Source organism: Diceros bicornis, unplaced genomic scaffold (genome assembly GCF_020826845.1).
Source record: "Diceros bicornis minor isolate mBicDic1 unplaced genomic scaffold, mDicBic1.mat.cur scaffold_67_ctg1, whole genome shotgun sequence".
In the NCBI taxonomy this organism is placed as follows: Eukaryota; Metazoa; Chordata; class Mammalia; order Perissodactyla; family Rhinocerotidae; genus Diceros; species Diceros bicornis.
In genome coordinates, this window is record NW_026691553.1 from 126,132 (window position 1) to 149,684 (window position 23,553).

Below are 23,553 nucleotides of genomic sequence, written 5' to 3' on the forward strand. Positions count from 1 at the left end.
TCTCCGTCAGCCGCATTCCACCCCCAGCGCCCACGGCTGCCCCTCACCTGACGTCACAGAAGCTCATCACGGGGGCCGCCCCCCCGACCCTGGACTCAGCCCCTCACTCTGTCCTCTCCTGTCACTCTGCCCGCCGGCCTGCACCCACCTCGGGGCTTTGCACTGGCTGGTCCCTCTGCCCACACACATCCGGCCGGGCTCCTCCCTGGAAAGGCAGCCGCATCCCCGGGTTTCTCTGCATCCCAGCGTCCTGATTTCTCCGTGGCGTTTGGCATCACCTAAAACGATGTTGTTCTCTCCTTCAGTGTCTGTCTCTGCCTCGTGGAGAGCCGCCTCCCCACACCAGGGGCCGAGAGCCTCCGTCCTCCGTCCTCCGTGTGTCCCGGTGCCTGGAGCCGCGCCCAGCCTGCAGGAGGCTCTTGGGGAGGAGGTGTTGAATGAATGGTTAGACTGGGGGCAGGGTCCGTGCTGGAACGTACCCGACCCCATTCTGCATGTTTTCGTAGTAAGAGACCCCATCTGTGCTCCAACGGAGGAGTCGGTCCTGGTGTCATAGCTCACCAGGGTCAGCTTAGGAATGAGACCTGAGGGGGATCTGCAGGGGGCTTGGAGGGGCGGCTTCTTCTCTCTTGAAAGGAGACATGAGGAAGGGATGCCGTCTCTTCTTGGTCATTTTTGGGACTGTCTGTGATGTCTAGAGCTCAGGCAGCCACCTTGTGACCATGAGGCCTGAGGACGTTGAACTGAGAGATGGGTGTTTGGTGTCCTTGTTGAGCCTCTGAACTTAGCAGCCCTGGAGCCTTCTCTGTATCTGGGCTTCCCGTCACTCGACATAATTCATCTCTTAGGACTAAGTTGTTGCAGCGGGTTTTCTGTTCCTTGCGGCCAAAAGCCCCCTGACTGACACACACCTTTTCAGCAGGTGTTCAGAACAGACTGTCTTATGTTGTCAAAGCAAAGTGATCGTTACGAAGGATCCTCGCTTCCCACACGCCAGGCTCCAGCCTCAGGGGATTCCTCAAGGGATGTCCCGGGAGCTGCATCCCCTGCCTCTGCCACCCCGGGCCCCTGCCCAGCACAACTTCCCCTTCTTCACCTGGCTGTTTCCTGCTCACCGGTCAAGACTCAAGTTCCGTGGCCGTCCGGCGGCCTGGGCCCTCCTGACCAGCCCTGCCCCCGAGTCTACACGGGCAGCTCCTCGAGGGCCTCTCCCCTCCCTGGGCACATGGCGTCACCGGCACAGGCTGGCCGTCCCGAGGGCTGGAGCAAGTCCATCACCCGCCGTCTGCAGAGCCCCTTCCAGCTCCTCGTTCCGCCCCTCTGGGCTGGGACTCGCCCTCAGCCGTCAGGAAAGGGGGAGAGGGAAGGGACTGTTGGAGGATTCCAGGCAGAAGGGCCTCTGAGCATCTGGTCAGATCTGGGAGACCCTTGGGAAACCCCCTCCACTGGCCCGAAGGGTCCCAACCCTCACCTGCGCCCGCTGACTTATGTCCCTCCCCAGCTAAACCCGACTGAGATGGGCAGGCGCCTTCCACAAAAAGATGAATCCACGTGGTTGCAACCAGACGGATCTGTCATTGTTGCAAGTCCTACAAGAAATCTTTGTTCAACGACGAGTTCGCTTTGCCACTAAAGGCAGCTCGCTGAAACTCAGATGAGCTGAAGGCCGTATCTGCCATTTCTGGGGTCCACGGGCGCTCGCCAAGGCCGGGGTCGCTCTGCGCTCTGCTCCTGGGATGACTCTGCAAGAGAGGGGCGTTCCCGGCCGGCCGCATCACCCTCCCGCTGCCCCAAACCAGCCAGGCCCTGACCTGGGGTCACACAGAGGTCAGAGCCCTGCCAGCCCCTGAAGGGGAAGCCAGAGGGTCCATTTGTGCTGCCCAGACTCGCGGAAAAACAAGAAAGCTCACAGCCAAGGAGCGAGTCCAGGCTGGGGATTTCTGGACGTGGGCGACGTTGTCCCGAGCAGAAGATAAAGGGAAACCAGAATAGGCTGAGGGGGTGGGGAACTTCGATGGGCGACAGAGGGGACGGCAGGTGGCGGGAGAGGAGGGACGCTCTTCGCATGGTGCTGGGACCTGGGGCTCGCGTGCAGCAGAAAATAAAATCGAATCCCCACTGGACTGTTTTTGTATTGCTGCATAAAAAAAAATCCCCACAAACTTAGAGGCTTACACAGCAGGAATTTATTATCTGACAGCTCTGGAGGTCGGAAGTCTGAAGTGGGTCTCGCTGGGCTCAAATCAGGACGTTGGCAGGGCTGGTTCCCTCTGGAGGCTCCAGGGAGGGTCCGTTCCGGCTCACTCAGCTGTTGGCAGAATCAGCTCCTCGAGGTGGGGGACGGGGTATCTCCTTGACGGCTGTCAGCGGGGGGCTGTTCGCACCCTCCAGAGGCGCCCATGTTCCTCGGCCCGTGGCCCCGGCCTCATCTCCAGTCCACTCTCTCCTCCTCCTCATCTCTCTGAGCACAGCTGGGAAAGGGCCTCGGCTTTTGAGGACCCGCACGATTAACCCAGGCCGCCTGGACCCTCCAGGTCTGTAACCGTGACCACGTCAGCAGGTCCCCCTGCTACGTGAGCGAACATGCTCCCAGGCCCACGGGTTAGGATGTGGAGTCTCTGGGGCCGTCATTGTTCCTATCACACCTGCCTCACGCCACGCACAGAAATCAACTCTACAGGAACCCAAGACTTGAATGTCAAAACAGAACTTTAAAACTTACGGAAAAAAAATAAGGTAGCCATCCTTCTGCCCTTTGGTAGAGAAGGATTTTATTTAACAAGACGAGAACGCACTCATCATAAATGACCAATATTCAACCCTATTAATTTAGTACTTCTGATCATCAAAAGACGTCGAAATAAAATGAAAACTCCAGCCACAAATGGGAAGACGTTTGTCACACACATAAAAAATTAGCACCCACAATATATAAAGAGCTTCTACACGTCCATAAGAAAGAGAATAAACCAAGTGAAAAATAGGAAAAAGACATGAAGAGACAGTTCGCAGCGGAAAAGTTACATGGAAACATGAGCAGATACTGGGGGCCACAAATAATCAGGAAAATGAAGTCCACGCGTGCGCATGTGCACGTGATAAGATTGCACGGAGAGAGCAGGGACGGTGTTGCTGGGCGATCGTGAGGGCAGTTCTGCTTTGTTCTTATTCTCGGGTTGGGTAACGACCTCCTGGGGTCCTTTCCTTTATGAAGGAGTAAAGGACCCCGTGGGCAGACGACGTGATGATGAGATACCAGAGGGTCACGTGTGGACCCATGATGAGCGTATGTTAGGAATAACACGTGATTGTTAACCTAATTCTGTGCACTGAGATCCACACAAAAGAAAAGAGAGGGGGGTAAGAAATGAAGGAGCAGTCCAACAACCCTCTCCAGTCCCTGAGACCTCCTCCACCAGATCTGTTTTTAAATAACTCCAGATCGAGCAGCCTGCAGAGAAAAGCACCCCGATTCTGGTCGGCGCCTGACACGCTCACTCATTTCACGTGGGGGAACAGGCCTGAGGAGGGAGGATGTGGACCGGGACCCGCGTCCCCCGACACGCCCGCTCCTCCTGGATCCCGCGGCCGCTCCTCTCCAGAGACGGCACTGTCGGGCGAGCCGTCCCCAGGGGAGAGTCCACCACGCTGTGGGGAAGCCCACCGGCGGCAGGAGACCCAGACCCTCCGGCTCAGGAGCCGGACCGTGAGGGAAGATGCCGTCCTCGACGTCCCAGCTCCCGCAGACACTGCGTGGAACCGAGATTGTCCCGCCGAGCCCGGGACAATCTTCATGGAGTGGAGCCACCAGCCTGGGGCCGCCTGTTAAGTGACAACGCGTAACTGAACCCACCCCCGTCGGGTCCCAAGTGAGTGTGTCACAGCCGCCCCAGTGGGTCCGCTGCCCCAGCGTCCTCTCCCTTTGGCCTGCTCACACCCTCTCCCTGCCCGTGTCATCTCCCCTCCCTCTCGTCACCCTGCAGCCCCGCGAGCCGCCTCCCGTCTGTCACGCACACCAGGCCCACCGCCGCCCCCCAGCCTGGGCGCTTGCCTGCCCCTCGATTCTCACATGAAAGAGTCTCGAGTCACCCAAAGCATCACCTCCTCCGAGAGGCCCTCCCTGACCACCCATCTAAGGCAGGGCTTCCTTCTTCCCAAATCAATGGGGACTTCACTGTGGTTTCACGGCATTTGTCACAATCTGATGGGGCCTGGACTCTGTGCCCAGACCAGGGCCCGCCCGCTGTGGGATTTCCTTACCGGCGGGAGGAAGCATTTCTCAGTCGCCAGCAGTACCATGCGCGGCCACGAGATGCCGCCCGTCTCCAGGGCACGGTGGTCCCCTCGCCGAGCGGTAACGTTGGACCCAGGACTCCGGCCTGGGCTATTTGAAGCTCGCCCCCACAGTCCATCCTGCGAGACGGGCTTCGGCATCGTCGTCCCCATTCCCCGCAGGAGGAAACAGGGCTCAGAGAGGCTGTCGTCGCCCGGATCCCGCGGGACCCACGGCCTTCAGGCCAGGCTGCCTCCAGCTGGGGCCGCACTTGCAAAACTCGCTGCCCTCGACCAGAGACTAGGATGCAGCAGGGCCTCCCGGGTCTGACCAGCCACAGCTGTGCCCTTCCCTCCTTCAGCGACCTTCTGTGGCTCCCACCTTCCACAAGGTGTTTCCGGAAGCAGGACGCAGACAGGCTTCTTCAGGATGCCTCTCTCGGGAAATGGCCCAGAGTGGACATCAAATATGGTGACGAGAAATTGCTCCCTTCCCTTTATTAGGGTCCCGGCTACGTCGGCTCGGCCTGGAGCTCACGCCCTTCCGCCTCCTCCGGTTTGGGGGGGTCTTTTCTGATGGAGCGAGCGGCCCAGGCCCGGGGCAAGAATTTCCTCCCCTCACTCTGTTCTCACGGGTGTCTGTCTGCACCCGTCGTTTCTGCGTTTGTTTTGCAGTGGTTTGAAACCATTGCAGACTTTCTAGAGAAGTTGCCGGAGCACGGCGAGGACTCGTGGACCCTTCACAGGTTCACGGCTGTTAACATTTTCCCCGCTGTGTCTTCGTCTCCATTTTCTCCTGCACATTTGAAGGCAACTTCGGGCATCGGCCCCTGATCAGCTCTACACACTCCAGCGTGAGTTTCTAGGACGAGGATGTTCTCTCGTGTAACCAGAGCGTGACTATCGAAATCAGAGAAAAACAGCGTGGATACAACATTCCCATCTAATCAGGAATTCTTACTCAGCTCTCAGGAGGTGTCCCAATCACGCCCTTTACAGCTGGCGCCGTGTCCTCCCCGGGGGTCGTGGGGTCCCCGAGTCTCATCGCTGCTGACATTCATCTCCATCCTCTGACGGGGTGGCCTCTTCAGGTTTCTCCGCCGTGAGGTACCAGGTTTTCTCGCTGAGATTAATAACAAATCTTTGGGCAGATACGCTGAGACTGTGCACATCCTCTGTCCTCCCTCTTCAGACTGTCATCCACTAGTTTTGCACTTTCTTCTCTTTTTTTAACATCTTCTTTCTTTTTATGGCAAGTTGTACCGGTTTTCCATTTACAGAGACGGTACACCCCTTTACGCACGAATTTATTTGGGTCGAAGAAATGGGTCGATGGGCTGATTTGAAGAAACGTATCACCCGCAAGGGTCCAGGCGCACGTGGTGAGAATCGTGACGGTGGTCCAGGATGGAAGGGGGGGATCGAGGCCGTGCGTCCTCCTCCAGCCGCCCTCCTGCTCAGTGGAAGTGTCTCCCCCAGACGATGGGCCTCCCAGGGGCAGTTCCCAGTTTTCCCCGGTTTTAGAGATTTGTGGTCACTTTATTGCAAGCCGTGGAGGAAGGCGGTGGGTCTGCTGGGCCCGGCTCCCCTGGAACCCGGCACCCAATGGTGCAGCGTGAGTCTCCGGCGGCTGCTGCAATAAATCACCCCAGATGTAGTGGTTTAATAAGACGGCTCTATTCTCTTATGGTTCTGGGGTCGGAGGTCTGACACGGCCTCGGTGGGCGAGAGTCAGGGCAGTGGGCAGCGGAAGGCTGGTTCCTTCCGGAGGCTCCAGGGGAGAAGCTGTCCCCGCAGGTGAGAAGACAGAAGGGGACGGGGAGACAACCCACACCAGGGAGCCACGGCCAGCAGGGACGGTGTCATCAGGGGCTGAGCAGAGGCCACTGGCGGGAGCTGGGACCCCCGGGCCTGTCCGGGGGCTGGAGCCACAGAGGTGGTGCCGTCTATACAAGAAGGGGAGACGGAGAAACACCCGGCTTCTCCCCTCTCGGCTCCCGGAGAGCCTCCCACGGCGCCATGCTTTCCAAACCTTGTGACGGGAGGTTGCACAGAGGCCCGGCTCCGCACCCTCCATCCGCACGCTCTTGTTCATTCTCTGGAGCAAAACGTCTGTCTCCACCCGTGACCAGGAGACAGACACGAGGGCACAGTGGCGTCACGGCGGCCCCCACCCGGACGTGTGGGCGAGCCCGCCGGGACCAGGCCGGCTGCCCGGACGACGCTGTCCCTCGAGCTCTAAGGGCCTGTTGCTGGACGCAGCACCGGGGTGTCTGCCTCGCAGCCGTTTTGTGCCAAAAGCCGAGGGGTCTGGTCCCCTTCCTGCCCCTGGGCGGCTGGACCGCAGTACCCATCACCTCGGCGAAGGGACGTGCAGAGGAAGCAGAAACACGGCTTCTGCGTCCCGAACACTCCACCTCTGAATTCCGGAGTACAGCCCCGTTCCCCGTTCACAGCAGCGAACACCCCCCTCACCCTGAGACCAGACTAAGTTCTTCAACACGGGAGCGGCCGGCGAGCTGGGAGTGAGTCCACGTGGGGGCCCCGCCCACCTCCCCCACTCAGGGGGCGAAGACCACAGAGGACCTGGCAAGGCCTGCGGGATCTGAGGGGGGTGGACGGTACTGCTTCTCAGAAGAGGCTTGGAGGAGGCGGCGTGGGGGGTCTCCATCTGCTGTGTGCTTTGTTAACACACGGCGGGCTTCTCCATCTCGACCTTGGACGTTTGGACCGTTCTCTGGGGTGGGGGCAGGTCATCCTCTGTGGGGGTTGGAGCAGCCTCCCTGGCCCCCACCCACCCGATGCAGGAGCTCCCCGAGTCGTGACAACCACAGATGTCCCCACACGTCACCCAGGGTCCCCGGTGGGCAGGAGCGTCCCCCACATCAGTGAGACCAGGTGTGGTACGTCCAGTTAGCAGGACAGCAGGACGAAACGCACGCCGTCTGTTCTTGTCTAAAATAGCAACATCCTTCACTCCTATTTCAGAAACTCCGACCCTGAAAAGGACGCTACCCTTGGGTTTGGTCTCTCCGACCCTATGAGGAGACACCATCTTTCCCCCACGCGGTGAGACCCCAGCAGGAGGTACGGCCGAGGGGCTAGCGGGAAGCTCACATCAGCGCCCACAGGCTCCCTGCACGCCAGCTGAGTGGGGGCGGGAGGACTGTTCCCTGCGGGTCCACAGAGGCCCTGGAGTCGGCAGAGGGAGGGCCAGACCGGGAACTCCAGAGTTTGGTTTCCTGGCTCCACAAAGACCCAGGAGGCCCGGGGTTTTCTAAAATAGGAGTCTCTCCCCTCCTCACCGAAGTTGGGGTCCGTGCATCCTCACCCAGCTCCAGACAGAGGGGCAGATGCTGGGCCCTCCCTCTTGGTATTTTTTCTACTTCTCCGTGTTGAATAGCATGCGTCCTAAATGCAGCGCTGGATGGATTTCTGCAGCGACCACGCCCGCGTCACAGCCCCCAGAAGCCCCCTCGGGCCCCTGCCATCTGCTCTCCCTTCCCAACTCCCTCCTTCCGAGAATAACCACCATCCTGACCCATAACAGCACGGATTCCTTCTGGCTGGTTTGGGACTTGATGTAAACGGAATTTTTCAGTATTTGCGTTCTTTTGTGTCTGGCCTCTTAAGCTCAGAAGTACGTCTGTGAGATTCGCCCGTGCTCGTTCTCATCGCCGGGGAGTGCACTGAGTGGACGGACCATGATTCACTTGTCCAATCTGCTGTCGACGGGACAGGAGTAGTTCCCGGTCTCGCTTGGCTCCTGACTGTGGAAGGCACGGCCAATCTTGCACACCCCTACTTGGCTGCAAGGGAGGCTGGGAAATGCAGGCTTTCTGAGATGCACCCAGATAAAGACAAGGTGCTGCGTCCAGGGCGTCTGAGGGGCAGGTGGCATTCCCCTCTGAGATGCCTTCAGCAATAAGCAACCAAAAACCCTGCCTCAGATGCACCTCAGCAACAAGGCAACATGTTATCTCCTCCAGAAACGGGCCCCTGGACTTTTCTCCGCTCTGCTGCCCTGTGGTTCTCCTGGCTCTGCCTCCTTCTGCGTTGTATTTGCACTCAGATGGACACCAATATGACTGCAGCTGCTCCAGACATCTCATCATGAAGCCGCAATGGCCACAGGCAATAAGGGACCATTTTCCTGGGCCTCCCTCTTAAGAGCAAGGACTTTCTGTGGTCAGCAGAGCAACAGCCCCAAAGATGTCCACGTCCAAATCCCCAGAACCTGCAAATATGTTATGTTGCATGGCAAGGGTGAGTTGAGGTTGCAGATGGAATTAAGGTTGCTGATCCACTGACCTTGAGACAGGGAGACTGTCCTGGATTATCCGGGTGGGCTCAATGCAACCATAAGGGCCCTTATAAGTGGGACCAGGAGGCAAGAGAGAGAGAACCAGACAGAGGGCAGTGTGAGCAGTCAGTCTGCGTTGCTGAAGGGGTCGTGGGCGGTGGCTTCTAGAGGCTGCCCCCCCAGGACCCCCCTCACATCTCATTGGCCGGAAGGGGGCCACATGTCCATGCATAAACCGATCCCCAGCAATGGGGTGGGGCACTGATGAGGACGTGCAGCAGGACCCAGGCAGGACAGATCTCCCCAAGTCCACAAGGTGGGGAGTGGACACCCACACAGCATCCGGGCTCCGTCCACAAGGAAGAAGGAGGCTGGCGGGCAGACGATGGCCGGCAGCGTCTGCCCCAGGAGCAGAGGGACGGGGACAAGGGGAGGCACCGTCCTGCAGCAGTGGAGGGCCTGGAGGGCGAGGGACGGGGGAGACGCCCAACGCGGACCAATTATAACTGGAGACCAGATGCCCACCGCCTCGCCCGGCAATCCTTGGCCAATATCTAAAGCCTGTGCCCCCAGGAGCTTGGACTCCACTTGAGCTGGGTTGAATTGCGTCTCCCCCAAAAGACACGGTCTAGTCCTACCCACACCCCAGCGATCTGAGAGGACCAGGAGGAACTTCACTCGATAGAGGCCCAAGGCGCCATTAACCCTGACCCCAGGCCAGGACACCTCCCTGCTTGGTGAGGGGGCCCCCTCCCCCAGGCTGGCTCCCAGGAGGCCCAGCCCAGGCTCCCTGAGCCATTGCCTGCTGACCTGGCTGCCAGCATCTGTTGCCACGGCAACCTGCTCGGGTACCAAGGGCCCCCCAGTGGGACATCATCGGACCAGCTGGTGACATCTGAATACAGACAGTGGCTTAGATGCGAGTATTGTATCGATGCCAATGTGAAATTTCCCGATCTTGACAACTGCCCCGGGTTACAAAAGAGAATCCTGGTGATGTGTTTATGGGGGAGGGGGCATCGCCCCTCCCACGTGGTCCTCAATGGCTCAGAAAATGCACATAAATCTGCGTATGTGCGTGTAAGTACAGACAGACGCAGCTATAGGTGTAGACAGATGTAGACACAGCCGGACAACGCAAATGCGCGAGATGCGGCTACCGGCGACTCTGGGCAGAGTCTGTGGGAGATTCTGGCACTAACCATGAAATTGTCGGCAAGTTTGAAATTACACTCGAATTAAACGTTATGCAAACAATACCCAAAGTGCAGAGTTTTGGGCCCCCGGAGAGTCGACTCTGCAGGTCGAGGGGGCCCAGAATCCAATTTAAGCGGTGGCTGAGGATGAGAAGGGTGTCATGGGTTGAACTGTGTCCCCCAAAACTGATATGTTCAAGTCCAGACTCAGGCACCTGTGAACACGACCTCGTCTGAAAATAGGGGGTTTGCAAATGGGATCCAGTGAAGACGGGTCGTGCTGGAGTAGGGTGGGCCCTAAACCCAGTGACTGGCGACCTTACGGGTAGAGGGACATACGGGCACAGACGCACAGGGGGAGTCACGGAGCACAGGTGGAGACAGGAGCCATGTGTCTACAAGCCAAGGGCTGCAGGTGCCCCCAGAGCTGGGAGAGATGGGACAGGTTCTCCCAGAGCCCCCAAGGGAACCAGCCCTGCCGACACCGTGACTGCAGACGTCCGGCCCCCAGAGCTGAGAGAATAGGTTCCTATGGTTTAAGCCTCCAGTGTGTGGTCAGTGGGACAGAGCCCAGGAGATGACAGAGGGCACCTCGGGCAGGAGGTGGCCGTGGGATCCCTCACCCCCTTGGGTGAGACTGAGGAGGGGACAAAGGGGACAGGGCGGCCACGCAGGGCCCAGCGGGGCTGGGGGACATGGGAGCCATGCCGGGCGGCGGGCAGAGCAGGGACCGAGACTCGGCGCCCACAGCGCCCTCTGGCGGTCGCGGGGAGAACAGACCGAGGGCAGCGCCGGAGACCCGGGCGAGGAGGGGATGGCGCTGGTCCAGGAGGGACGGTGGGGGGATGGATGGGGGATGGCAGAGGGGATTGAGGGGGATGGTGTGGGGTGGGGGTATGGGGGGATGGTGGGGAGGGGTGAGGGGGGCCAAAGAGGGATCAAGAAATGGGCAGCTTCTGGGAAATGTTTTCATATCCTTTTTATTGACATACAGCTTATATATAGCAAAGCACAAAAATCCGAAGTGTATCAAGCCCAGTGAAAGCTCAATTTTTTAAAAATTGAAATGGAAGTCACATAAAATAAAATATTTTTAAGTGAACGATTCAGTGTCATTTACTACATTCACAATGTGGATCCAGAACCTTCCATTACCCCAGAATAAACCTCATCTCCATCAGCAGTCACCCCCACCCTCTCCCCAGCCCCTGACAACCGTGAACCCACGTTCTGTCTGTGGATGTGCCTGTTCTGGACATTTCACAGCAGTGGAATCACACACCGTGTGTCCTTCTGTGTCTGGTTCTCTCACTGAGCAGCGTGTGTTCAGGGTCCATCCACGGTGTGGCTGTGTCAGGGCCTCACTCCTCTTCATGGCTGCGTCATATTCCAGTGTGTGGGTGGACACGTTGTGTGGGTCCATCATCCACTGAGGGACATTTGAGCTGTTTCCACTCTTTGGCTCTTGTGAATCGTGCTGTATGAACATTAATGTACAAGTTTTTGTTTGAGAAGTTTTCAATTCTTTGGGCACACCAAGGAGGGGCATTGCTGGGTCATGTGGTAATTCCACGTGTAACTTTTTGAGGAGATGCCAGTCCTTTCCACGGCAGCTGCACCACGTTACATCCCACCACCGTGCGGAGGGTCCAGATTTCTCCACGTCCTCACCAACACGCATCTTCCTTTCTCTTGACGGGAGCCATCCTATGGGTGGGAAGTGGTCCCTCCTTGTGGTTCTTATTCGCATCTCCCTGATGACTAGCGATGTTGAGCGTCTATTCATGGGCTCATTGGTCACTCGTGTATCCTCTTTGGACAAGTGTCTATTTGGATCCTTGGCCCATTCTTTAATCGGGTCATTTGTCTTTTTGTTGCTGAATTTTAAGGATTTTTAAAATATATTCTGGGTACTTGACCCTCGTGAGCTCAGCGAACACTTATAAACAAACTCACCACAGCAACCACCACCCGGATGAAACTATCGACAGTGACAGCTCCCCCAGGCCATCGTCACCGTCTCCTCTCACCACCCCCCAGGGGACACCGTCCTGACTCTACCTTGTAGATTCCTGTTGCCCGTTCTGGAACGTCTTACACACGGAACTGCACAGCGTGCCCTTCTGTGTCTGGCTTCTTCGGTCAACACTCAGTCGAGGGTCGCGGTGGTGTCGTGTGTAGCAGCTCATCTTCTCGGGGACGGTCCTGGGAGTCTGGAGGGCAGAGCCTCTGGGTTTGCTGGTGGGCGGGACTGAGTGGGGCCGAGAGTGGGGAGGTCCAGCGGGACCCCCCCATCCGCATCCCCCACATCCAATCCGAGCACATCCCAGAGGTTTTACATCCGCAGCCTCTCTCAATCATGTCCCATCCACTTCTGCCCGCCCCAGTCCACACCCGCCCCCTTGTCTGACACTGCCCAGCCCCCCCTGGTCTCTGTGCTGCCCTGCAGGACCCTCCCTCCCAGACACCGGAAGGTCTTTCTAAAACATTACTCAAAACATGTTGCCCCCGTGGCTCCCCATCGCCCAGGGATAAAGTCCACTCCTCACAGGGTCCACCTCTCGGGCCTCCGGCCTCCTCGACGTGCCCGGGTGCCGAGCGCGTCCCGACCTCGGGCTCCACGCAGCTCTCCTCCTCCTCCGTGTCCTGTCTCCTCCTCTAAGAATCTCCCCAAGGGCAGAGGCTCCAGGAGCTCAGACTGGGTCAGGACCCCAAAACCTAGCGCTGTGAAACCACCACTTCCCAAGCGTGTGGATTCTGAGGTCATGACCTCGGGGAGGTAAGCGTGGTGGTCGTGCCTGTCCCTGCTCTGTGATCTCAGGAACGCGGCCAGATGACAGGGAGGCCAGGCGCTCACTTGCCCCGGGTCTGGAACCTTCACTGGGATGGCTGGCAGGACCCTCCTCGGACCCTCCACGTGGCCTGGCTTCCTCCCAGCACGAAGGTGACCGTCCCGAGAGAGAAATCCAGGCCGACTCAATCCTTCCTACGGCCTGGTCTCGGAGTCACACGGCGTCCCTGCAGCCACGTCCTGCTGCTCCGAGCAGACAGCCCACTCGAGTTCCAGGGCAGGACACACAGACACGCCTCCGCGGGGACAGGACAGGTCTGGGAGAGCACGAGGGACCAGAAATACCGCCTAGTGGCCCCTTTAGAAGCCGCGTCTGCAGCCGGGGGGTCCCCAGCTCCCCGCTCGGGGCTCGGAGGGCACAGACACTGGGTCAGCATCTGCCACACGAGAAAGGAACCGTGGATGTTGAGCGCGCGTGCGAGCCAGCCACTGCGCGAGCCACGCCCCACGCCTCCTCTCGTGTCCACCGCGTGGCGGGAAAAATCATCCAGAACCGGGAAAGGGGCAAAAAGATCGTCCCAGACCACAGTCTCCCCCGGGCACTGGGGACATTCAGGCCACGTGACTCTCTGGGGGGCCGTCCTGGGTGCTGTGGGGGGTGGAGCAGCATCCCTGGCCCCACCCACTCGATGCCAGGAGCACCCCCGCTGTGACACCCACAGATGTCCCCAGACGTGGCCCAGGGAAGGCACTCTGTCACTTATTCTTTGCTCTTGCTGATGTCCAGGCTCGTGGGGTCACATGTTAACCTGAGGACGACGACCGGGGAACAAAGGGGCTCTGTCCTCACGGCCCGGGAAGGCGCTGACCAGGTCTGCTCCGCCTTCGACTCAGAATCTGTAGAGCCCTGGTCTCCGTGCAGACGCTCTGCGCCCCGGCGCTCAGCTCGCCCTCGCATGAACCTCTGACTCGCGTGGTCGCTGATGTTGGAACGCGGTTTATGTCGTCAACATCTCGAAAACTCCCCAGCCCCCAGAGTTGAGCACGAGATCAGCACCTCATCTCACACGTGGGGAAACTGAGGCTGAGGGGCGGGGCTTGCCCCTGGTCCTCTGCAGGGAGCGTGGGAGCCAGGGCCGCAGTCCAGGATCCACGCTGCCTCTCCGACCTCGAGGAAGAAGGAGCGAGCTTCTGTGGCTTGGCCGGGGGAGCCGAGGAACTGCTGGGGGCAGAGCGTGGGTTGTGGGGGGCCTGGGCCGCCTTTTCTGGGGACGTGGGGACTGGAGAGGTGACAAGGAGGGGAGACTGGCAGCGGTCAGGTGGCTGGGGCCCTTCCTGCGTCACCACGGCCACCAAGCCGTGGGCTCCCAGGGAGGGCTGGAGGCTGGGGTGGGAGTGCACGGGGTGAGCCAAGCTGAAAAGATCCAAGTCCAAGGCATCCGTCTCCACTGCTGACACCAGCTGCACGTTCGGGGGTCCCCAGAACCACCCCCAGGCTCCATAGGGACTCGCAGGACTCCCCAACCCAGAAGAATGGCTCTAGGTCCACCCCAGCCGCGCGGGGCGCACGGGGCGGAGTCACGTCCACCCCAGCCGCGCGGAGCGCACGCAACAGAGTCAGCAGAAACCCCTAACCGGCCTCCCACGGCCCCTACACGTCCCCTCCGTCATGCGTGTCACCGGGGCTCCGTCACAGGCGTCATGGACGCATTGCCCCCAGGGCATCTCAGTCTCCAGGGCCACTGACTCTGTGACCCTAAACCACAGGCTGGTCCGTCTGGCCTGGCCGGCTCCTGTCAGGGGTGACACGGATGACCCCCCCCCAGACCCCTCTGGGCGAAGTTAAACTGTCTACAGTCACAGACGTAAGGCGGTGCCTCACCCACAGCCTCCACGCCCCGCCTGTGCCCGGCCAGCCCTGTCCCCACCCCACCAGCACCCGGCAGGACACAGGGTGCTGGAGAGGAAACTGACTCACAGAGAAGGGCGTGAGCTGTCAGAATTCACACTCAGGCCGTGTGGTCCTGGCGGGAGGGAGGGGGCGTCCGCGCCTCTGGGGGGGGGGGAGGAGGAGCCTGCGGGGACGTGGGGACGCGGGAAGGCAGCGGGCCTGAGGCGAGGCTTGGGGTCCGCCCAGCACTGGTTCGGATCACCGTCCTGCCACCTGCCAGCTGGGCGGCTCTGCTTCCCCGTGCCTCAGTTTCCCCACGTGTGAATGGGGTCGGCAGGGTCTTGGTGAGGATTCAGCTGGTCGTCTCACCCAGTATGGGCTCAATAAAAGGGCCCCGCGCCTATCTTATGTGACTCTGGGGGGACGTGCTGGTGACATCTCCATCGTCCGGGGGAGGGAGGGTAAACTGAGGCCCGGAGAGCCAGGACTGCAGCCCCTGCAGCCAGACGCCCGCCCCAGGCTCGGACCCCGCGTGGCGAGGTGGGTGGGCGGGAGGTGCGCACAGCGGGTCTGCTCTCGCCGGTTCCTCTCTATTGAAGTCATTTTTCTGCTCCCGCCCGCGGAGGAACCGAGAGGAAAACAAACCCTAATTGAATCGCGCGGAGGGGCGGGGGCGGAGCAGGAGGAGCCTGTGATCGCCACCCTAACGTGATTACAGCCACCATCGTGGCTGCGCGGTGCCTGCTGCCGCGGGGCGCGCGCGCTGAGCTCCCTCCGCGCGAGCTGGTCTCATCCCGGCCAGTGACCCGCGCGGGGCGCCGAGACCAGACGACCACGTGACCGGCTGGGCTACGCCGCCGGCCGGCTGAAGTCCACTGCGGCAGCTCCCCGCGCATGCCGGGTTCACATTTCCAGCCCCACAGCTGTGGGGTGCAGGGGAGGCGGGCAGGATGCGCAGGCTGCAGTGCGGGGTGCACGGGGTGCGGGGCCGCGGCGAGCTATGCAAGGTTTCGGAGCAGGGGCAGAGGTGAAGGCGGGGCGGACTGGGGCGGGGGGAAAGTGGGGCCAGGCTGTGGTGGGGTGGGCTGGGTTTCTGAGCCCCTCCCCTCCAGCTCTGGACGTCCCTGCTGCCCCCATCTCCTTCCCACTCTTGGATCCTGCTCCTTTTGCACAACCCGTCTTGACTAATGCGCTGACGCAAGCTCTCTCCCTCACTCCAGGGCCACCTTCCCCCGCTCTGAGAGATGTACACATCTCGGGCCTCCGGGTGCTGCCTTCCTCCCCTTCCTTCCCTTCCGGTGTCAGACTGGGCACCGCCAGGTCAGCGCTGCTTCTCCTTCCTCAGAATGGTGACTCGCGGTGTCAGTGTTTTGGAGGAAAAAAACGTCAAACTGGCTTAAGCCAAGAAGGGACTTGATTAGCCCTCTGAACTAACATGGTGTGCAGTTATGGACTTCAGGCACGGCTGGATCCAGGTGCCCACAAGCTCACCAGGCATCAGATTCCTCGTCTCTTGGCTCTACTGCCCCCTGTGCTGACTCCACTCTGAGAAAGGGGCACCATTTTATGATTTGCACAAATCAGGTGCCTTCTGCTGGTGGTGGCTCTGGATGCCCACAGCCCTCCTGAGAGAAGAAAGACTCAGGATGGCGGCCAGGCTCAAAGGAGAGAGTGCCGACGCCTCCTTCTCCTGCACCCTGGGCTGAGCACTGGGCTGCAGCTGGAATGGCAGATGGTTCTGATCAGGAAGACATTACAAGGCAGCGTGTGACACTAGGGAGGGATATGAAAGGGGGTCCGACCTCGTGGGGGTGCTGCCCTGAGGTCAGGGCGGTGGGGGGAGACCTGAAGGCAAAGTGAGGGAACATGGGGGAGGGGAGTGCTCCCACCAGGGAACCAGCATGGGGAGTGGAGGGAGGGGCCTTCTCCAGCCCAGGGTCCCCTTATGTCCTCTGGGGCGTCCTGAGGCACAGGGCAGCCATGGCACACACGCGCACACACGAGTGTGCACAGGTACATGTTACATAGCCACACTCACACACGCGCGACATGGTTACATGCGCGCACATGGGTGCACACAGAGAAACACGTGCACGGCCTATGCAGACACACAAGCACACGCTTGTTAACACACAGAGCTACACTGTGCATAATGCACTCATGTGTTTACACCCGCACTGTGGTACATGTGCACAAACACACAACTGCACTCATGCACGTGGCTCCATTAACACGCACACTTGTGTGCACACGGCACACACTGCAGTTGCATGCATGCACAGAGGGAAGTGGCTGTGTGCACGCACGCAGGCATGGTGCACACACACGTAATCACACACGCAGGTTGCCCAGCGGCGCGTGGCGGGTGGGGAGGAGGAGAAGGGGCCCGGTTGCCCTGGCAACACATCCTGGGACCCGCAGCCTCGTCAGCGCGGCTCCTCTGGCGCTGGCAGCAGGGGGAAGGCTGCTCGGGACCCTGACCCCGCACAGAGGCTCCTGGGGGCTTCCTGATGGCCTGAGGGGCTGGGCCTCGTGGGGGCAAGGGGAGAGGAAGGAGCCAGGCCCGGGGTCGGCACAGGAGATGAGCCCGGAAGAGGGGATCTGTGGGGAGAGACCACCTGCCCCGGGGCGTGTGAGGGGGCACAGCAAGGCCCCGCCCGGGGGACAAGGCGCCCACGGCCTACCCCAGAACCCCAGAGGAACCCAGCTCCACTATGGGGTCCGAGGGGCCCCCGGCACTGAGCCAGAGTCAAGGGGAACCCGCCCCGGCCTTGGCCGCACTCCTGTCCTGTGGTGCAGGTTCCGGCCAACTCCTTGCTGGACCCGTCTGCACCCTCGTTGCCCCGGCCGTGGACGATGCGCACACAGGGGCCCAGGAGCGGATAACCGCGGGCACAGCCCGGGAGCAGCAGCTGTGCACAGTAGGGCCACGTCCCGACCCTCCCGTCCCAGCTCCTGGTTTCTCCACCAGGTGACGTGGGGCTTCCAGGCTGGGCTTTCCTGAGGCTCACCGAGGAGGCCTTGTCTCCAGCATACAGCGGGAGCTTAATAAATGCCCATTGGCAAAGGGACTTGACACTCAGGTGTATTTGCTCTCTTGGCCGCCCGAAATCCACCCATCTGCCACGGCCGGTGCTGCTGTGCCCGGCTGGGGGCCCACGTCGGGGGGCCCGTGCCAGGCTGGGGGCCCACGTCTGGGGACCCATCTCCCCCAGACTGGACGGAATGATTCTGTGCTTACTCCCCAAAGCCCTGGGGGCGGTCACTGCCGTGTCCGCCTCTTACTCAGAGCTGGCGTCCGTAGAGTGAGAAGGGCCACATCCCTGCTGAGTGAGTCAGGAAGGCGCGGCTGATCCGATTCCCGTCTCCGGGCCTCGGTTTCCCCACCTGTCAAAGGAACCGGGCCCAGAGCAGGCAGAGTCCACACGGCTCCAGCTCCTGAAGGCAGAGACATCCTGTGCGGCCCAGACCTGCTCCCGTCCTCACGATGTCCACCCGGCCATGAGGGGGCCCTGTCCCCCAGATCCCCCAGCTCAACGGACCCCACTTCCCACCACACTTCCCCCAAATCAACCCTCCGCTGAAGCAGACGTGGCAGTTCCTTAAGTGAGAGCGGGCAGCAGGGGACCCTTGGCCTCCACTGCCGGCACCCAGGTCCCAGCAGCACCCCCACAGGAGCCCAGAGCCAGGGTCAGGCCCTGCCTCTGCATTTATTCCCCCACTGGTCAAGTGCCTCCTGGGTGCCCAGCGTGGGTCCCCAGCTGGGGACGTCTTGGAGAGGGATAAACCTATCCCAGATCTTGGAGCAGACATGGCCGCACAGAGACAAGGCCCCTTCCCCGGCTGGCCGAGAGGACCGGGAAGGCTTCTCGGAGGAGGTGCCATCGCAGCTGAAGCCTGAAAGCAGAGAAGCTGGGGGTGGAGGCACAGCCTGTGTGCAGACACAGACGGGAACAGCCTGGAGCGGGCTCCCCTGCTGCCCCCTGGCCCCGGGGGTCTCCAAGTCATGGACAAGGGGAGGGGCCGGCCTCCTGGCTGCAACACTTGCTTTCTGATTCTGTCTGACCACAGGGCCCAGGGCAGACAAATGAGGACGAAGGGCAGGTCAGCGGGGGCGCCCCCACAATGGCAGCCGACGGCATCCGAGAGGTCCCCGTCGGTGATGGCACCACACGTCCAGTCTTCGTCCCCAAGCGGACAGAGCCCGGAAGGGGCAGACCCCAGCATCTCTCCCCCTGGCAGCCACAGGGAGGGCGCAGGCTCGAGTCCTGGCTCTGGTGAGCGAGGCCACCCTGGGCGAATGACTGACCACTCTTGCCGCCCATGAGACGGGACGAGAGCGGCCTCTGCCTTGTGAGTTGTAACAGGGACGGAGCAGGAGGACGGGCCCCCACCCAGATCTGCTGAATAACGGCAGCAGCGCTCCTCATAACAGGCCCTGGGGTCCCCGAGACCCTGCCTCCTGCCCCCACCACATGGAGGACAGACCCCTGGGGCCGAACAGGTGGAGAGGACCACACCATCCTGCCCGGAATTCAAGGCAGAATTCCCCTCCTGTTATTAAACAGCAAAGCAGGCAGCTCTGCAAAGCAGGCAGCTCTGCACCCCCGCATTCTCGAAACACCTTTATTGCACTAAAAACAGCATTTATAAACAAACACGTTGGGGGAGGGCATCTTAAAGGTTTACCCAGTCAACTCAGAACACAAAGATATCAAACACTGCGGGGGCTATAAAATGAGGGCCCCCCCCCCGAGGGAGAGCGGGGACGGGAGCGGTCAGGGTCAGAGAGAAGGGAGGGGGCGAGCTCCAAGCATCTAACTCCATGCAGGGGCCTCTGCCGCCTCCGGCCCAAGGGCCTGGCCCTGGTGATGCCCAGGTCCAGAGGGGAGGGGGGCAGGGAGCACGGAGGAGCAGGCCCAGGACGGAGACCGGGGAGTCATGGGGAGGGACCCCGCTCCACAGGCCTCCTTCCCAGCCTCAGGTGCACATCTGGTGCTTCTCCGGGACGTGCAGAGGGGAAGGTGCTCCCCCCGCTCTGGAGGCTCTGTGCCTTCACCCCTCCCGTGGGGGGGGACCCGGAGTGAGGGGGGACAATGTTGGAGCAGGGACGGGCACCCCAGGTCCCCCACGGGCTGCCCTGGTCCATCGGTGCCCAACGCGCAGGCCAGGAGAGGCGGAGGAGCAGAGCTGGCCCGGCCCCTACTTCCAACTGTATCGTTTCTGTCTCGTCGAGCTGGGAAACCGCCAAAAAGACATTCACGGACCACATATGACACAACAGTTAGCAGCATGAAAAGCCACAGCCAGGGTCCCCCATCCCACTCCTGTGTCCCACCCACCCCACCAAGACTTATTTACACACGTGGGGTAAAAGCCACGGCCGCCAGTCACCAGGCACCCCTCCCTGGCATCCAGCTGCCATGGATGCTGCGCAGGGGGTGGCGGGGCGGCGGCCCCCAGCATGGAGGGATGGGGAGGAGCGGGGGCCACGGGCTGGGGCTGCTCTCTAGGCACCTTCTGAGCAACGCCCTCCAGGGGAGGGAGGCTCCGGACCCCCCAGCAGGGCCGCAGGGGCCCCAGCAGGCGCCAGTGGACTGGCCAGGCAAGTCCATGCCCAAAAATCAAGCAAAGAAGGGGCAGGAGGAAAGCGCTGACAGCAGGGCTGTGTGGCTCGGGGGACGGGAGAGGAGCTAGGGGACTTCCCCCATCGCGAGCCGCCTTCTCCACGAGACTTTCACCAGCAGCGGCTCTCAGACGCGGAGCCCGCCGCCCTCTGACCGGCTCTCGCCTCCCGAGCCTGGAGGACTGAGGGCTGCCTCGAGCCAGCCTAACCCGGGAGGGGGTGCCTCCCGCAGCCCCGTGGGGTGACACTGGCCTGGCCCTGCCCTCTGAGGGGTGCCTGGCCGCCTGGGGGAGGAGGACGCTCGTGCAGCAGAGAAGATTCGGCTCAGCTCAGGCTGGCCACCTCCAGGCCTGTGGCACGGCCGCCTCCTGGCTCAGGTCCCAGGGCTCTGAGAGGGTGAACCGGGGTCCGGGGCGAAGGACTCGGGCGCAGGGGGACACTCGGCCCTGCAAAGTAGCCCCTCTCTTCCTCCTCCGGAAAAAGTGAATCCATGAAAGGCAGCATCCCGGTCACCGTGGGCAACCGAGGACAGCCCAGCATGGCTGCAGCATCAGGACCGCCGCCGAGTCTACACCCGGCTCCCGGTCAGGCCTCGGTGGGGACGGAGGCGGGGAGGAGGGGGCAGGGGGCTTTCACAAGAAGGGGAGCAGCGCGGTCAGGGGCAGCTCCTTCTCCCCCAGCAGGGTGTCTCGCTTGAGGCTGCCGCCTTTGTTGACCACCTTGATCCTGAGAGCCAGCTTGCGCACGCTGGCGGGGCCCAGGCCGTCGAAGAAGAAGTCTTCGTTGAACACCGGGTGGCGGCTGTTCTTGATGACGGTGCTGCGTTGCTTCTGCAGCTTCCCGGGCACGAGGCAGAGGCCCACGCAGCAGTTGATGCTGCGCGCGTCGCAGAGCCGGTCGTAGAGGCCCTCGGCGGCCAGCAGGCGCACCCGCAGGCGGGCCTGGGCCGCCTCGTACTCGGCCAGCAGCCGCACGCTGCCCCGCAGGCCCATCCTCACCGCGTGCTCCGCGCGGGGCGCGCCGGGCTCGGCGCCGGGCTCGGGGGCGGCCCTGCGGGTCAGGCGGCGCCGCGCGCCGGGGCTGGTGTCCGGCGTGCTGTCGTCGGCGGAGAGGGAGCCGTGCCGGCCCACCGAGTGCTTGAGCTGGCTCACCTTGGCCTGGCTGTCCTGGGCGAAGCCTTTGAGCAGCGACACGGAGCGCGAGAGCAGGGGCGACCCGAAGGGGGAGGACTCGGCCGAGGACCCCGTGTCGCTCTCCCCGCCGCTGACGCAGCGGCTGGGGCTCCCGAGGGCCCCGTCGCCCCCCGGCCGGCGCCCGGCGCGCGGGGAGCCCACCTGGGCCAGGGCCCCGTGCTCGCTGTGGAACAGGGACTCCTTGCGCCGCGTGTGCGGGCTCTCGGCCAGCGTGGCGAAGCCGTAGGCCGTCTGCGCCTTGGGCACCGAGGGCAGCGCCATGGCGCCCTGCGCCTGGGGGGCGGCGTCGGCGGCCTCCTCCGCCGGCCAGTCCTCGGCGCTCTCGACCTGGATCACGTGCCGCGTGGCCGCCTTCAGCAGGCTCTTGCTCTCGGCTGCCAGCTTGGCGGGCAGCCGGGGGCTCCGGGGGGCGCGGCGGGGCGCGGCCGGGGCCGGGGTCTGCTCCGACGGCGCGGCGCCCGGCTCGGCCTGCGCCTCGGGCTCCGCGGGGCCGGCGGGCAGCTTGGGGGGGATGAAGAAGTCCGGGATCTTGTCCGGCGTGAGCACGTTGCTGTACAGGGGCCCCCTGGAGGCCTTGTCGCCCCCCTCGGCGCCCGCGGGGCCGTTCTCCCCGGACCCCCGGAGCCGCTCCAGGAACCACATGTTGGTTTTCTTCATGGGGGCGGCGGGCGGAGGCCAGGAGGGGTCTGCAGGGTCTGGGAAGAGAAACAAGGATCAGAGCTGCAGGCCCCACGCACGGGGGCTGAAAGGGGGCTCCGGGCACCTGGGGGGGCACCTGGACAGGGCCCGGCCGCAGGGGGCCAGCAGGGTCACTCTGGGGTGTCGCCGGGCGCTGCAGCCCAGGCCGGGGGCGGGGCGGGGCGGGGCGGGGGCGGGCCCTCCCCTCCCCCCCTCCCCTCCCCTCCCTCCCTCCCCGGAGGGACCCTCTCAACTTCCCAGCACCGAAGCGGAGCCCGGGAGGTGGGGGCGGCGCCGACTCCCGGGCAGCCCCGGGGGACAGCAGCCCCTCCGCCCCCACCCCCGACCCCCATGTCCCGGACCTCAAAGCCCTTTCTAAAGGGTCCCGCTCCGTCCGCAGAGGGAAGACGCCCCAGGGCGCAGGTGGACCCCCGCTGTCCCAGCTCCGCCCCCCAGCTCCCACCCACCTGTGGCTTCTCCCGAGTTGAGGGTCCAGGCATCCGGGGGGGAGGGGAGGGGGGGTGAGTGTGGGGCTGACGGCGCGGCCAGCCGACCCTCCCCCATCCCCCATCCCCCATCCCCGTCCCCCTCTCCCTGCCCCTCGCCCCCGGACTCAGCCTGGGGCGGGGTGGGGTCCCGGCAGCCCCCGCGGGACCTGGGGGCCCTGCACGCACCTGCCCGGGTTGGGGCGGCCGGAGGCTGGATGCTGTCCGGCGGACACTCCGGGGTCTGGGCGCCGAGGCTCCGGCCGCGTTCAATACGGCGCAGCGCGGCGGCTCATTCACCGGCGGGAAGCCGCCCAGGCCGCCGTATTCCTCCGAGTAGAGCCGCGCGCCGCTGCCCCGCCCGCGCCGCGTCCCTGCAGCATCCGCCCCCACGGGGGGGGGCACCGAGGACCGGGGGGGAGGGGCGCAGGCGGTCCCTGATACCCCCGTAGCGCCGTGTCTGCGCACCCGCGGAGCCGGGGACCACAGGAACCCCGACCCCTGCTTCCGTTCATGGGGGGCACGGACCCACGCCTGCTGGGGCCGTTTCTCTGCTGAGCAGCGTTCCGCATTACAACGATGAGTAAAATGATAGTAGCAATAACGCAGCTGAATTTATTATTGAGCTTTGTCTGTGCCAGCTCTTAACGTCCTCCCCCTAACTCTGGGGGTGGGGGGGGCCTTGCTGCCCCAGTCTGTAGACCAGGAAGGTGAGAGTTTCCTTCTAGAAGTAAGGACCGGGCATCTGCTCAGTGCAACCTCCCAAGAAGCCGGCAGGGAGCTGCCCCTTCATTTCACTGACAGTGTTTACTGACTGGACACTGGACGGTGACCTCGACGCTGGGGACACGGCTGTGACGAGGGACGCAGCTCCCGGCTTTCTGATGCTCCCAGTGGGAGGGACCTGACAGAGAGGCACACAGGCACGAGACCATTGTAGGTCTAGTGACAAAAATGTAACAGGAAGCTGTGCCTGGAGAGAGGACAGGGCACGCACGTGCTGTTCCCAGATCAGGAAGCCCACGAGGGACAAGCCTGGGACGCAACCCCGGCCTGGCAGCTCCTGGGACCACGGGGTCCCTCGGATTTCCACCCCTTCTGTCTCGTGATCCGCCAGC

General features: G+C 62.4%; 1 protein-coding gene across 1 annotated transcript; it reads right to left on the reverse strand.

Moving 5' to 3' along the window:
• Positions 1–19,065: 19,065 nt before the first annotated feature.
• C2CD4C (C2 calcium dependent domain containing 4C) lies at positions 19,066–22,669 on the reverse strand. The gene is made up of 2 exons (XM_058537768.1): positions 22,625–22,669; positions 19,066–21,967 (listed from the first exon to the last, which is right to left on the reverse strand). The coding sequence occupies exon 2, from the start codon at positions 21,927–21,929 to the stop codon at positions 20,712–20,714; it is 1,218 nt and encodes a 405-aa protein (XP_058393751.1). The 5' UTR covers positions 21,930–21,967; positions 22,625–22,669; the 3' UTR covers positions 19,066–20,711.
• Positions 22,670–23,553: the final 884 nt, after the last annotated feature.

Coding starts and splice junctions, on each gene's coding strand:
- C2CD4C (XM_058537768.1), bottom strand. CDS start 21,929: ATGAAGAAAACCAACATGTGGTTCCTGGAGCGGCTCCGGGGGTCCGGG.